At 41.3% G+C, this 15,660-nt stretch overlaps 1 protein-coding gene across 1 annotated transcript in view; it reads right to left on the bottom strand.

Moving 5' to 3' along the window:
• The window catches only part of LOC105472936 (MORC family CW-type zinc finger 3), a 58,290-nt gene that overhangs the window by 22,269 nt on the left and 20,361 nt on the right, over positions 1 to 15,660 (bottom strand). The window contains exons 6-9 of the mRNA XM_071095693.1: positions 14,718 to 14,865; positions 11,658 to 11,786; positions 11,329 to 11,448; positions 6,707 to 6,804 (exon numbers count right to left, since the gene is read on the bottom strand). Of these exons, the coding sequence (XP_070951794.1) occupies positions 6,707 to 6,804; positions 11,329 to 11,448; positions 11,658 to 11,786; positions 14,718 to 14,865 (495 nt within the window). The remainder of the gene's footprint in view (positions 1 to 6,706; positions 6,805 to 11,328; positions 11,449 to 11,657; positions 11,787 to 14,717; positions 14,866 to 15,660) is intronic.

The following is a 15,660-nucleotide window of genomic DNA, read 5'->3' as shown; positions in this document are numbered from 1 at the left end:
AAGTTATAACAATTTGAAAAAAACTTGCACGAACTGCATTGCCCAGAAATATCCAAAAACTTTAAGTTAGATATGTCATGAATGCATAAAACATGCAAATATTAGTCTATTTTATAATTTACTACCATAAAATATACACAAAGCTATTTAAAAAGTTAAAATTTATCAAGACTTAAGCATATACAGACTTTAGGTGGTTTCATCTGTAGTCAGAAATGTAAACAAAGATGCAGTCTTAAAATTATAACTGCATAAGATTAATTATAGTACATACAGTACTATTATAATAATTTCATAGCCACCTCCTGTTGCTATTTTGGTGAGCTCAAGTGTTTTATTTGCTTCAAGTGTCTTATGACATGCTTATCTCCATGTAAGCATCTCCAAGAAATTTTGTATTGCAGTAAAAATCGTTTAGTGCAATCCTGTAAACCTTGAATAACACCACAGGACCCACACAAACTGCCACTAGTGATGCTAGCTGTTTTCCAAGAAGCAAAGTCATAATACAAGAAAAAGTCTAAATTGCTTGATATGTAGGTTGAGCCTCCTGAATAGCTGGGGCTACAGGCACTTGCCACCTCACCTAATTTTTTTATTTCTTATTTTTTTGTAGAGACAGGGTCTTACTTTTTTGCCCAGGCTGCTCTCGAATTCCTGGCCTCAAGCTATTCTTTTGTCTCAGCCTCCCAAAGTGCTGGGATTACAGGGATGAGCCACCATGCCCAGCCTGTTTGAACAGGTGTTTAATGCAGACAAAAGTACTCTATTCTGGGAAAAAATGCCACAAAGAATACTTATTAGCAAAAAAGAGGAGCATAAACCAGGATTTAAGTCCAAGAAGGGACAGGCTAACCCTACTGCTTTGTGCAAATGTAGTCAGGTTTATGATCAGGACTGCCGTTATCTATAAAGATGCTAACCCTCAAGCCTTGAAGAGAAAAGACAAACACCAGCTGCCAGTCTTTTGGTTGCACAAACAGAAGGCCTACATGAGAAACCCTTTTTCTGACTGCTTCCATTGATGCTTTGTTCCCGAAGTCAGGAATTAACTTGCCAGTAAAGGACTGCCTTTTACAGTTCTTTTGATATTGGACAAGGTACCCTGGCCACCCATAACTCCATGAGTTCAACACCAAAGGCATCCAAGTGGTCTACTTGTCCCGAAACACATCTCTAATTCTGCCTCTAGATCATAAGAGCGGGTAAGGGGGGTCATAAGACCTTTAAGGCTCACTACACACAGCAAGTCTATGGAAAAGGTTGTTAACGCTGTGAAAGACAACTCCAACAGAGAAAACATCATGAAAGTCTAGAGTAACGACACCACTGAAGATGCCATTATTAGTACAGAAAAAGCTGTGAAAGAAATCAAGCTCAAAACAAATTCCTGCTGTCCACATGTTGTGCATGACTTCACAGCATTTACAAGAGAGCCAACTGAGGAAATCATCAGAGAGATTGTGGATATACAGGAAAAAAAAGGTAGAGGGCAAAAAGTTTCAAGATATGGATATTGCAGGAATTCAAGAGCGAACAGACACCACACCTGAGGAAATCAACTGAAGCCGACTTGATGGAGATGAGTGTTTCTGAACCAGTGTTAGACAGTGAGGAAGAAGACAGAAGAAGCAGTGCCCAGACAACAAATTGACATTAGACAATCCAGCAGTTGGGTTCCAATTATTCAAGACTGCTTTTGACTTCTTTTACAATATGGACACTTCTATGATACAGGCACTGAAACTGAAGCAGACAGTGGAAGAAGGATTGGTACTGTACAGAGATATTTTTAGGAAAATAAAAATGCACTGGGCATGGTGGCTCACACCTGTAATCCCAGCACTTTGGGAGGCCGAGGCAGGCAGATCTCAAGGTCAGGAGTTCAAGACCAGCCTGGCCAATATGGGGGAACGCCATCTCTACTAAAAATACAAAAATTAGCCTGGTGTGGTGGCACGGGCCTGTAGTCCTAGCTACTCAGGAGGCTGAGGCAGAAGAATTGCTTGAACTCAGGAGGCGGAGGTTGCAGCAAGCCGAGATCTGGACAACAGAGCAAGGCTCCGTCTCAAAAAAAAAAAAAAGAAAGAAAGAAAATAAAACTGTTAAAAAGTCAGACAGAAATTACAATGTGTAAAAATTAAACTGAGTGTGCCTGCCTCGCCTTCCACCTCTTCCCGTGCCATGGCAAAACCAATCCCCCTTCTTCCTCAGCCTACTCAACATGAAGACTACGAGGATGAAGACATATGAACCACTTCCACTTAATAAACAGTAAATATATTTTCTCTTCCTTATGATTTTGTTTTTGGTTTTCTTTTCTTTTTTCTTTGGAGACAGAGACAGGGTCTTGCTCTGTCACCCAGTCCAGGGCGCAATGACGTTATTTAGGCTCACTGCCGCCTCCACCTTCCAAGTTCAAGCGATTCTCCCAAGGAGCTGGGATTACAGGTGCCCACCCCCATGCCTGGATAATTTTTGTATTTTCAGTAGAGATGGGACCGGGAGTGGTGGCTCATACCTGTAATTCCAGCACTTTGGGAGGCCAAGGTGACCAGATCACCTAAGGTCATGAGTTAGAGACCACCCTGGCCAACATGGCAAAACTCTTATCTTTACTAAAAAAAAATATATATATAAATAAATATATATACACACAAAATTTAGCCGGGCTTGGTGGCAAGCGCCTATAATCTCAGCTACTTGGGAGGCTGAGATAGGGAGAACTGCTTGAACCCGGGAGGCAGAGGTTGCATTGAGCCGAGATTGTGCCACTGCACTCCAGACTAGATGACAGAGTGAGACTTCATCTCAGAAAAAAATAAAATAGTAGAGATGGGGTTTCACCATGTTAGCCAGTCTGGTCTCGAACTCCTGATCTCAAGTGATCTACCCGCCTCAGCCTCCCAAAGTGCTGGGATTGTGGTTCCCTGGTGGTCTAGTGGCTAGGATTCAGTGCTTTCCAAAGTGCTAGGATTACAGGTGTGAGCCACCGCACCGGCCTGAGCCACAGCACCTGGTCATGGTTTTCTTAATAACGTTTTTTTTCATTAGCTTATTTTAAGAATACAGTATATATTTAACATATGAAATACATGTTAATAGATCGTTTTCCTTTTTTTTTTAGAGACAAGGTCTTGCTCTGTCACCCTGGCTGGAAAGCAATGGCACTATCGCAGCTCACTGCAGCTTCAAACTCCTAGGCTCCCATGATCATTCTGCCTCGAGCATCCTGAGTAGCTGGGACTATAGATAGGTGCCACCATCCCCAGCTCAATCAACTATTTATGCTATCAGTAAGGCTTCCATTCAACAGCAGGTTCTTAAGGTTCTGGGGAGTTATGTGTAGATCTTTGACTGAGGGGTAGTCAGTCCCCCTAACCACTGTGCTGTTCAAGGGTCAATGGTACTTAACGTTGTCAGCTACGGGTACAAGTTGAACATCCCAAATCCAAAAATCCAAATTGCTCCAAATCTGAAACTTTTTGAGTACCAACCTGATACTCAAAGGAAATGCTCATCAAAGCACCTTGGATTTCACATTTTCAGATCTGCGATGCTCAAGCAGTAGTTATAATGCAAACATTCCAAAATACAAAAAATCCAAACCAAAACACTTCCGGTCTCAAAGATTTCAGATAAGGATACTCAACCTGTAACAGAGCTTTATGTCTTCCTTTTCAACACCCCCTTTTTTTTCTGGCCTTATTACATTAGTTATTTCCTCAAGAGCATTAGTGAATAGCTGATATCCTTAACTCTTTGCCACCCTTCCAGGGAAAGCTATCAATTGTTCCCCATTAGTAATGTTGCTTGCTGTGTGTGTGTAAATACTCTGTTGTTATGCCCTTTGATTCACAGTTTTTGTAAGTGTTCCTTTTAAAAATAATCGCAAGTGCTTTTTCTCTACGTAGATGACTATAAGAGCTTTCTCTTATTTAACATCAATATGATGACTATACTCATTTCTTACATTAAAACCACCCATGTTGTCTTAGAACACAGCCCACTTGGTTTTAATGGTATTATTCTTTTAGCGTGTACTGGATGGTATTTACCAATATTTTAATTAAGACTTTTAATTCTATGATAAGAGATTGACATAAATTTCCTTTCCTGTACTCTTGAGCTTATTATCAAGGTTATGTGGCTTAATAAAACCTTTGACTATTGTGAACAGTGCTGCAATAAACATGAGTGCAGGTATCTCTTCGAATATACTGATTTCCTTTCTTTGGGGATATTTATCCAGCCATGTGATTACTCAATCATATGGTAAGTCTATTATTAGTTTTCTTGAGGAACCTCCATCCTATTCTCCAAAGCAACTATACTAATTTACTTTCCCACTAATAGTGTATAAGGGTTCCCCTTTCTCCACATCCTTGTCAGCATCCATTAACGAATAAATGAATAAAGAAACTATGGTACATACACACAATAGAATATTATTCAACCACAAAAATGCTTCATTTGTAATGACATGGATGTAAATGGATATACCTGAAGGACATTCCGTTAAGTGAAGTAAGTCAGGTATAGAAAGCCAAATATCTCATGTTCTCATTCATATATGAGAGCTAAAAAATACTGACCTCAGGACATAGAGAGTAGAATGAGGGTTACCAGAGGCTGGGACAGGTAGTGAGGAGAGGGAAATAAAGGGTTGGCTAATGAGTATAAAAATACAGTTAATAGAAGGAATAAGATCCAGTATTTGGTAGCACAATAGGACAACTGGGACAGGCGCGGTGGCTCACACCTGTAATCCCAGCATTTTGGGAGACAAAGGAAGGAGGATCATGAGGTCAAGAAATCGAGACCATTCTGATCAACATGGTAAACCCGGTCTTTACTAAAAATACAGGAAATTAGCTGGGCATGGTGGTGTGTGCCTATAGTCTCAGCTACTCGGGAGGATGAGGAAGGAGAATCACTTGAATCCAAGAGGCGGAGGTTGCAATGAGCTGAGAGGCCACTGCACTCCAGCCTGGTGACAGAGTAAGACTCAGTCTCCAAAAAACAAAAACAAAAAAACAAAAAAAGACAACTGTAGTTAACAACAACATCTTATACATATATTTCAAAGTAACTAGAAGAGTAAAATTGGAATGTTCCTAACACAAAACATGGCAACTGCCTGAAGTGATGGATATCCCAGTAACCCTGACTTGATCATTACATGTTGTAAGCTTGTACCAAAATATCACATGTATTCCATACAAATGAACTATTATGTATTGTTTTAAATAGTTTTTTTTTTTTTTTTTTTTAATAAAAAGACTGATGCCACTTCTTCCTTAAACGTTTGAATTTAATATGTGGGACGTTTTCTAAAAACTGATTCAACTTCAAAGGAATGTCTCCACGTCATCTAAAATGGAGAAAATGTATTTGTGCTATCTGCTTAATGTTTCATGTCTGGAGGCTCTGTAGTAATTTCTTCTTTTTCATTCCTAATATTGATGATTTGTATCTTCTACTCTTTTTCCTTAATCAGTCTTGCCAAATGCTTATAGACTTTATTAGTCCTACCAAAGAACAACTTTTTGGATTTTTTTTTTTTTAGGCAGGGTGTGCAGATTTTTTCACCCAGGCGGGAATGCAGTGACACAATCACAGCTCACTGCAGCCTCAATCTCCCAAGCTCAAGTGATCCTCCCACCTCATTTTTTTATTTTCTGTAGAGATAAGCTCTCACTATGTTGCCCAGGCTGGTCTCAAACTCCTCAGCTCAAGCGATCCTCCTGCGCTGGCCTACTAAAGTGCTGGGATTACAGATGTGAGTCACTGTACCTGGCCTTTCTTTTCCTAAGATGGGATCGATCTCTGTCATCCGCGTTGGAGTACAGTGGCGCCATCTCGGCTCACTGCACACTCCACCTCCCCAGGCTCAAACAATCCTCCCACCTCAGCCTCCTGAGTAGCTGGGACCATAGGCACACGCCACCACTCCTGGCTAATTTTTTGGTAGAGACAGGGTTTTGCCATGTTGCTCATGCTGGTCTCAAACTTCTGAGCTCAAGCAATTTGCCCACCTTTGGACCCCCTTGGTGCTAGGATTACAGGCATGAGCCACCACACCTGGCTGACTTTTTTGATTGAGTCAGTTACCAATGTATTATCTCTACGCTCCAAATCTAGCCCAAGTTCTGGTACTTTGTTACTATTTTGCTAGGGCCTAGTGACCTCCCAGAGGAGCTTCAGCTGTGCCCACCAGGCCATGCTCTGCCCACCAGCAGTCTTCTGCTAGCTCCAACAACATAAGGCACCCTCTACAGACCAGCTCCAGCCTATCCACACACCCTATGTCAACCAGAGACCATGTCAATAGGCCAGCATTGGCCAGGCCCTCTATTTACCTATTTAAATTATTGACTTCTTTTTAAAGTTTATTTTCAAAACACCTGCATAACTTCTCTTAAATGTTTTGCCACCTTGTGGATTTTTTATTTTAATTACAAAATTATAATTACATTATCAAACTTTAAGAAAATGGGTAGGTAAGGGACTTACATAGAAAACTAATATAACCATCTTCCATTCTAGGAATTGTAACCTACACCATCACAAGTAGCATATGCATATTCAAACCTTTCTTTACTAATAAGGTATTTCTGAGATTCGCAGAAAATAGAGTAGTTCCTGCTTTCTTGGTAATCCATTTCCTAGGAACCTCAGTCAATAATTTAAATAGGTAACATACCTGTACTCATTAGTATAGTCGAAATCTTGTTTATTATGAGTTGGCTTAAGGAAATTACACTCTATAATTCCAACCACTCCAACACCCATGTTGTTTGCCTGAAAAAATAAAATGAAATCAGCATTTTAAGCATAAGACATGATGTTCAAAGTAATTACCCTTAAAGAATTATAATTTGAGTATTTTCCTATATTTTATCTTGCATGATTCTCATCACATTTATGCATTTTTATTTTTATTTCTATTTTTATTTTTTGAGACAGAGTCTCATTCGGCCACGCAGGCTGGAGTGCAGTGGCATGATCTTGGGTCACTGAAAAAGCCAAGAGGCCTCCCAAGCTCGGGTGACTCTCGCTGCCTCAGCCTCCCGAGTAGCTGGAAGTACAGGCACGCACCACCAAACCCAGCCAATTTTTCTATTTTTCGTAGAGACAGGGTTTCACCATGGCTAGTCTCAAACTCCTGACCTCAAGCAATCCACCAGCCTCGGCCTCCCAAAGTGCTGGCATTACAGGAATGAGCCACCGTGCCCAGCCAATTCTCATCAAATTTAGACTGAAAAAAACACTGGTAGGTGATTTATTTTCCTGGGAGTTAATTTCTAAATACGCTAGAGCCTTCCTCAAAAACCCTTTGATTATTGACAAGTATCCATTTAGACAAGTATTATCATCCCCAATTTTATACAAGAGAAAAAGGACTACCTGCCGGGCATGATGGTTCACGCCTGTAATCCCAGCACTTTGGGAGGCCGAGGTGGGCGGATCACCTGAGGTCAGGAGTTCGAGAACAACCTGGCCAACATGGTGAAATCCCATCTCTACTAAAAATACAAAAAATTAGCCAGGCATGGTGGCACGCACCTGTAATCCCAGCTACTGAGGAGGCTGAGGCAGGAGAATCGCTTCAACCCAGGAGGTAGAGGTTGCAGTGAGCCGAGATCGTGCCACTGCACTCCAGCCTGGGCAACAAGAGCAAAACTCCATCTCTCAAAAAGAAAAAAAAGAAAAGAGAACTACTTTTACTAGGATACAATTTCTTAGAGAACAGAAACCACAAATAATTCATCTTGATCTTGTAGTGACTAGCTAAGACTCTGAAAGGCAATATTCCATAAGTTTGTGAGATAAAAGTTCAAAGTAAGGTATCCAGTTGCTAACGATGAAATAAAAACCTAGGTTGGTTAAATTAGTTATTTTTTAAAATCTGCTAGCTAAAATGTTGAACTCAAAGTATACGAGTCATCTTCTGATTATCTACATGTGACTAACCAGTATATTTTGTTCATGATTGTCGCTATACTTCTTACCCTATGAAGAAAAAAGTAAAATGATGTGTAACTCAAGAAATGAACTTTTTTTTTTTTTTTTTTTTTTTTTGAGACGGAGTCTCGCTCTGTCGCCCAGGCTGGAGTGCAGTGGCGCGATCTCGGCTCACTGCAAGCTCCGCCTCCCGGGTTCACGCCATTCTTCTGCCTCAGCCTCCCGAGTAGCTGGGACTACAGGCGCCCACAACCGCGCCCGGCTAATTTTTTGTATTTTTAGTAGAGACGGGGTTTCACCGTGGTCTCGATCTCCTGACCTTGTGATCCGCCCGCCTCGGCCTCCCAAAGTGCTGGGATTACAGGCGTGAGCCACCGCGCCCGGCCGAAATGAACATTTTTATAAACACAACTATAAGCCAAACCATACAACTAATCCTAATTCTGCTCTATTAAAAACCATCAGGTTCACCATTTCAGACTATTTGTAAACTACAGTAATAACAAGATCCTTCTATCTGTGGTTTTTATCCATCTTCCTTCCAGCCTTATCCTGTCTCTCTCATTCCTCTGTTCTCCCCTTAACATATGGTCCAGCCACAGCAAATTACCCCCTTTATGATGTCATACTCTCAGACGCCTCTTTCTCTGCCTTTGCACATGTTGTCTCTCCCTGGAAAGCCCTTCCAGACTTTGTAGCACACTGAAGTCAACTGAGACTCATCTCAATCAACACTTTCTCTAAGCAGCCTTTTCTGATGCTTCCAAGGATGTTCCACAGTCCCCTCACAAAACTGAGCTTTGAGGGCATGCTCTGTATTTTATCAACTTTTTATGCTGAGCACCCAGCACAGCAAATCACAATGGGTATCTGATACTTATTTAATGCTTACTGAATCCACAGAATGCAAATACCAGGCCCAGTCCATCATCTGGTAAAGACAAACATTGTAATTTAGCTGTAACAGCCTATTTTTACAAGGTCAAGCTTAACTAGGAAATATACACAGTGCAAATTTAACTCAGTTGGGAAAATGGACTATGTATCTTGGTTAAGTCAGATTCATAAGTGATAAAAGAAAAAAATTTACATTCTGTGGTAGATATAAAGTTCATTTACTTCTGCAAATATGCTATATTTGGGCTCATGCCATATAAAGTAGGTGAAGCAGAGTCAGAACCCCTGTTAAGTGATATTCAAGGTGAATCCACATTGTTATACTGTGTAGAGCTCACATCATTCTACAAAAAACTCAGAATAAAGTAAGATAAAGAATTATCACCAAAATCTTAAAAATATACACTGGATCCATATCCAAACACAGTTAAATGATGTGTTTCTGTCTGAGATCCAGGCTGTTATGTCTTAGACAAGTTGCTTCATCTATTTATTATTAGCCCCAATTTCTTTTCTTTTTTTTTTTTTTTAATTTTTTTTTATTTAAGAGACAGAGTCTCACTCTGCTGCCCAGGCTGAAGTACAGGGGCAAAATCATAGCTCAGTGCAGCCTCAAACTCCAGGGCTCAAGCACTCTCCCACCTCAGCCTCCCAAATAACCGGGACTACAAGGACGTACAACCACACATGGCTAATTTGTTTTTGTTGTTTTGTAGAGACAGTGTTTTTGTGTGTGTTTGTTTGTGATAGGGTCTCACCCTGTTGCCTAGACTGAAAAGCAGAGGCACAATTTTGGCTCACTACAGCCTCAACTTCTTGGGCTCAAGCAATCCTCCCACCTCAGCCTCCTGAGTAGCTGGGACCCACCAGGCCCAGCTAATTTTTGTATTTTTTTGTACAGACAGGGTTTTGCCCCATTGCCCAGGCTGGTCTTGAACTCCTGGGCTCAAGCAATCCCCTTGCCTTGATCTCTCAAATGTGCTAGGATTACAGGTGTGAGGCACCATACTCAGCTGAGATAAAGACTTGGTATGTTGCCCAAGCTGGTCTTGAAGTACTGACCTCAAGCAATCCTCCTACCTCAGCCGCACGAAGTGCTAGGATTACAGGAAAGAGTCACTGTGTCTGGTCCTCAACTTTCTTATGCATCAAATAGGGATAAAAGAAATATTCTGTCCCCACCTCAGGGCTGTTCAGTATCAAATACGAAATTAATGTAATAGGCCAGGCACAAGGGCTCAGGCCTGTAATCCGAGCACACTGAAAGGCCAAGGTGGGTGGATCACTTGAGGTCAGGAGTTTGAGGCCAGCCTGGGCAACAATCTGTCTCTACTAAAAATACAAAATTTGGCCAGGAGTGGTGGCACACGCTGGTAGTCCCAGCTACTTGGGAGGCTGAGGCCCGAGAATAGCTTGAACCAGGGAGGCAGAGGTTGCAGTGAGCTGACATCACACCACTGCACTCCAGCCTGGGTGACAGAGTAAGACTCCATCTCAAAAAACAAATAAATAAATAAACAAAAGAAATTAAGGTGCTGGCATGAACCTGTAGTCACAGCTACTCAGGAGGCTAAGGTGCAAGGATCACTTGAACCTGGGAGTCGGAGGTTGCAGTGAGCCAAAATTGTGCCACTGCACTCCAGCCAGGCACAGAGTCTCTCAAAAAATAAAAATAAAGCCGGGCGTGGGGGCTCACGCCTATAATCTCAGCACTTTAGGAGGCCGAGAGGGGTGGATCATCTGAAGTCAGGAGTTTGGGACACGCCTGGCCAACATGGTGAAATCCCGTCTCTACTAAAAACACAAAACAATTGGCTGAGTGCAGTGGCTCACACTTGTAATCCCAGAACTTTGGTAGGCCAAGATGGGCGGATCACCAGGTCAGGAGATCAAGACCATGTTGGCTGACATAGTGAAACCCCGTCTCTACTAAAAATACAAAAATTAGCCAGGCGTGGAGGTACCTGTCTGTAGTCCCAGCTACTCGGGAGGCTGAGGCAGGAGAATTCCTTGAACCTGGAAGACGGAGGCTGCAGTGAGTCAAGATCTCACCACTGCACTCCAGCCTGGGCGACAGAGCGAGACTCTGTCTAAATGAAAAAACAAAACAAAACAAAACAAAACAAAAAACAGGCATGGTGGCATGCGCCTGTAGTCCCAGCTACTTGGGAGGCTGAGGCAGCAGAATCGCTTTAACCCAGAAGGTGAACGTGGCAGTGAGTTGAGCCAAGATTGCGCCACTGCACTGAAGCCTGGGCAAGAGTGAGACCCTGTCTCAAAAAAAAAAAAAAAAAGAAAAGAAAGTTCAAATACCATACTAATGTTATTTTTTACAAATTTACATTAAAAAGCCATAGGCAAAAAGCTACAATAAAATTATTTAACATTTGACCCAAGAGTGTATATTATCCTAACTTTTATGGAAAATAAACATTTTCTTTTCAAATAAAAAATAAAGCTTACCCTTAACTGACATCCAACTTTTTCATAAGCTTTGATGAGTCTATTTCTGTGATACATCATTATCCCATAATGATCTTTATTTCTGCAGTTGAATCCAAAGGTAATTCTCACTGTTTTAGACTTAAGATATTAAGGTAAATTTTGAACACAATACCTCACTCAGTTCAAATCATCCTTTCTATTTCATTATTTAATAAGTCCAAAAGCACAAAAGGAGGGCAAAGCTAGAGCAGACTAGAATCCCTATCACCATATAAGGCGAAAGGGGCAAAAGAGAATACACCTGACTAACATATCTCTATAAGGAATCATAAAAAGAAAAAGGATACTAAAAATTTGGGTCGATAAACATCACGTTCGATGTAGGCAAGACTCTTCGAAACCAGCTGCGTCTTCACTTTCTGTCCACGTAGGATGATCTGCATTCTAGGCTTTAGATATAATATACTGCAATAAGCCTGTAAAATAACATAACAAGAAGTTAGTAACTACAGATTTGCTCACCATTACTTAGACACGAATTTACACAGAAGCTCTCCTATTAACTTGACAAAAGACCAATTGACTCTTCAATAAAATAGGCTATAAGGCTGTATGTTATCCTGATTTGGTTGTTTTTCATTAAAAATAAGCTCAATATACCGCAGCCAGTAAAAATGACTTGCAGAATACAATCAACTGATCTACACAGACACTGATATAGTTAATATTACTGAGTGAAAAAGATTACAAAACAGCACATATGGTATGACATTTTAATTTTTAAAAATGTATATATGTACAAAAAAGTACATTTTCTGATTTTTCTGTCAAGTACGGAGGTGGAGGCTGCAGTGAGCCGAGATCACACCACTGCACTCCAGTGTGGGCGACAGAGAGAGACTCACACCTCAAAAAAAAAAAAAAAGATTCAACACGAAACTAAAACTTAAACATTTCTCTTACTTTTCCTGACCCTTGATTTCAAATGAAGTGGTGCTTTGTGTCATTTAAAAAACATTGTATTTTGTAGTGTACTAAAACCATACCATCTTCTCTGGCTGCCTCTGAACTTGTTTTGTACTTGAGTAAGACTTTTTCAACACTAGGAACACATTAGGATACATCAACGAATAGTAAATATCTGCTATTTACTATTACTATTACTAATACTGTAATTGCTAAGACCTTAGCAAAAATTACATGGAAAATCTGTAAATATCAAATACATCCACAACTTGGGATTAGAGAATTATATTAACACAAGAAATAAAGCAAAAAGTGGCCAGGCTAGGTAGCTCAAGCCTGTAATCCCAGAACTTTGGGAGGCCGAGGCAGGCGGATAACGAGGTCAGGAGTTCAAGACAAGCCTGGCTAACATAGTGAAACCCCATCTCTACTAAAAATACAAAAATTGGCCAGGCAGGGTGGCGCATGCTTGTAGTCCTGGCTACACAGGGAGCTGTGCCAGAAGCAGCGCTTGAACCCAGGAGCTGGACACCATGGTGAGCCAAGATGACGCCATTGCACTCCAGCCTGGGCAACAGAGTGAGACTCTGTCTCAAAAAAAAAAAAAAAAAGAAAGAAATCAAGCATAAAGTTAGTATCACGTCTTATCAAAACGACTAAAAAACTTTAGGGTGCAGTGGTTCATGCCTGTAATCCCAACACTTAGTGAGGCCGAGGCAGGCAGATCACCTGAGGTCGGGAGTTCGAGACCAGCCTGGCCAACATGGTGAAACCTCGTCTCAACTAAAAATACAAAATTAGCTAGGCATGGTGGTACATGCTTGTAATCCCAGCTACTAGGGAGGCTGAGGCAGGAGAATCGCTTGAACTCGGGAGGCAGAGGTTGTGGTAAGCCAAGATAATGCCATTGTACTCCAGCCCGGGCAACAAGAACAAAACTCTGTCTCAAACAAACAAAAAACCTTGATATTAATTTATCGATATTGTTATATCAAGATATTAATTTCTTCAATCTTTTTTTTTTTTTTTTTTTGAGATGGAGTTTCGCTCTTGTTGCCCAGGCTGGAATGCAATGGTGCGGTCTTGGCTCACCACAACCTCTGCCTCCTAGGTTCAAGGCATTCTCCTGCCTCAGCCTCCCGAGCAGCTGAGATTACAGGCTCCTGCCACCACGCCCAGCTAATTTTTCTATTTTTAGTAGAGACAGGGTTTCACCATGTTGGCCAGGCTGGTCTCCAACTCCTGACCTCAGGTGATCCACCCATTTCTGCCTCCCAAAGTGCTAGGATTATAGGTGTGAGCCACTGTGCTGAGCCAATTTCTTCAATCTTACACAGACACTCATTTTGACCAGGCGCGGTAGCTCATACCTGTAATCCCAGCACTTTGGGAGGCTGAAGCAGATGGATCGCTTGAGACCAGGAGTTTGAGACCAGCCTGGACAACATGGTGAAACACTGTCTCTACCAAAAATTAAAAAAAATAGCCGGGTGTGGTGGCACACGCTTGTAGTCCCAGCTACTCGGGAGGCTGAGGTGGAAGGATTGCTTGGGGCCAGGAGGCAGAGGCTACAATGAGCCAAGATCGCACTGCTGCCCTTCAGCCTGGCTGAGAGAGTGACACCCAAAGACCTAATCTCCAAAAAGAAAAACAACAAAAACCTCATTTCTAAAGGGAAAATCCTAGAGGCATTTATCACAAAATTATATTAATGTGCCTTATCTATCTATAGTTTATAATTTATTGCTTTAGGAGGACAATTAAGGTACGTATTCTAGAACATATTAAATTTTTTTGTGTGAGTGACGGAGTCTCACTCTGTCACCCAGGCTGGAGTCCAGTGGCGCAATCTCGGCTCACTGCAACCTCCGCCCCCTCTTGCCCCACCTCCAGGTTCAAGTGATTCTCCTGCCGAGTAGCTGGGATTACAAGTGTCTGCCACCGCGCCCGATTAATTTTTGTATTTTTAGTAGAGACGGGGTTTCAGAATCTTGGCCAGGCTGGTCTTGAACTCCTGACCTTGTGATCCACCCATCTTGGCCTCCCAAAGTGGTGGGATTACAGGTGTGAACCACCACGCACAGGCAAATACGTTAGATTTAATAAAACTTTGAATTTGTTGTCTGTTGAATTAATTAGTCTGGCCACCATACACTGATTAATATAATAATATACTGATTCTAATATGATAATAATGTCAGCATATAGTAAAAACTACAAGCATTGTTAGGCCTGACGACTTTACAATTTAAAAAGGGTTTCTAAGCAAATAAATCAACCAGTGTGCTAATGAAAAGTTTAACTAAGCTGGTTCATGTCTGAGATATTTTCATTCAGAGAGCACTGGCAGCCTTTATATCACAAGTAGGTAACATGAGCTCTCCTAATACTACCATGATTCAATGATTTTCTCACGTCTACAAAGAGAGTTGAATACATACCCTCAGGGAATAGTCACTCTCAGGGGCAATCTGGTCCATCCTTTCCTGCTTCTTATACCCCTTCTTCCCTGTTATCTCATCTAAATCCTCAGGAATTCTGATATCATATTTATCCTTTTCAAAATCGAACTCCGTTGCATTTTTGTAACTGCAAAAAAAATTTTTCAGAAAGAACCAAAAATTAACTTCACAGCAAGATAAGAAAGCAAACACTGTAAGCCATTAAAAAGGTAAGCAAATAAATAAACCTACACATGGTGCATGTCAGTGGGGGACAGGGGGTGCAAAGGCAAGAGAAAAAAAAAGAAAACGGATCCTGGAAGATGTGGAGAAACTGTATCACTCGTACATTGATAGTAGGAAAACACTCGGTAAAACAGTCTGGCATTTCTTAGAAAATAAAACTCAAGTACTATATGATACAGCAATTACATGCCGGATATTTATTTCAGAAAAATGAAGACTATATTCCCACAAAACCATGTACACAAATGTTTACAGCTTTATTTGTAATATCCCAAAACTATAAACCCAGATGTCTTGAATAGGTAAACACACTGGGTTCCACACATACAATGAAATACTACTCAACAAGAAAAAGGTGCAAACTGTTTGGGTGCGGTGGCTCACACCTGTAATCCCAAGCACTTTGGGAGGCTGAGGCGCGTGGATCACCTGAGGTCAGAAGTTCAAGACCAGCCTGGCCAATATGGCAAAACCCTGTCTCTACTAAAAATACAAAAATCAGCTGGGCATGATGGCAGGTGCCTATAATCCCAGCTACTCGAGAGGCTGAGGCAGCACAATCACTTGAACCCAGTGGGCGGAGGTTGCAGTGAGCCGAGATGGTGCTACTTCACTCCACCCTGGGGGAAGAGCAAAACTCCACCTCAAAAAAAAGAAAGAAAAGAAAGAAAAGAAAAAGGTCTATACATACAAGAAC

This window comes from Macaca nemestrina, chromosome 4 (genome assembly GCF_043159975.1).
Source record: "Macaca nemestrina isolate mMacNem1 chromosome 4, mMacNem.hap1, whole genome shotgun sequence".
Lineage (NCBI taxonomy): Eukaryota > Metazoa > Chordata > Mammalia > Primates > Cercopithecidae > Macaca > Macaca nemestrina.
Note: the sequence above shows the minus strand (reverse complement) of the source record. Positions and strands in the feature narration are given on the sequence as shown.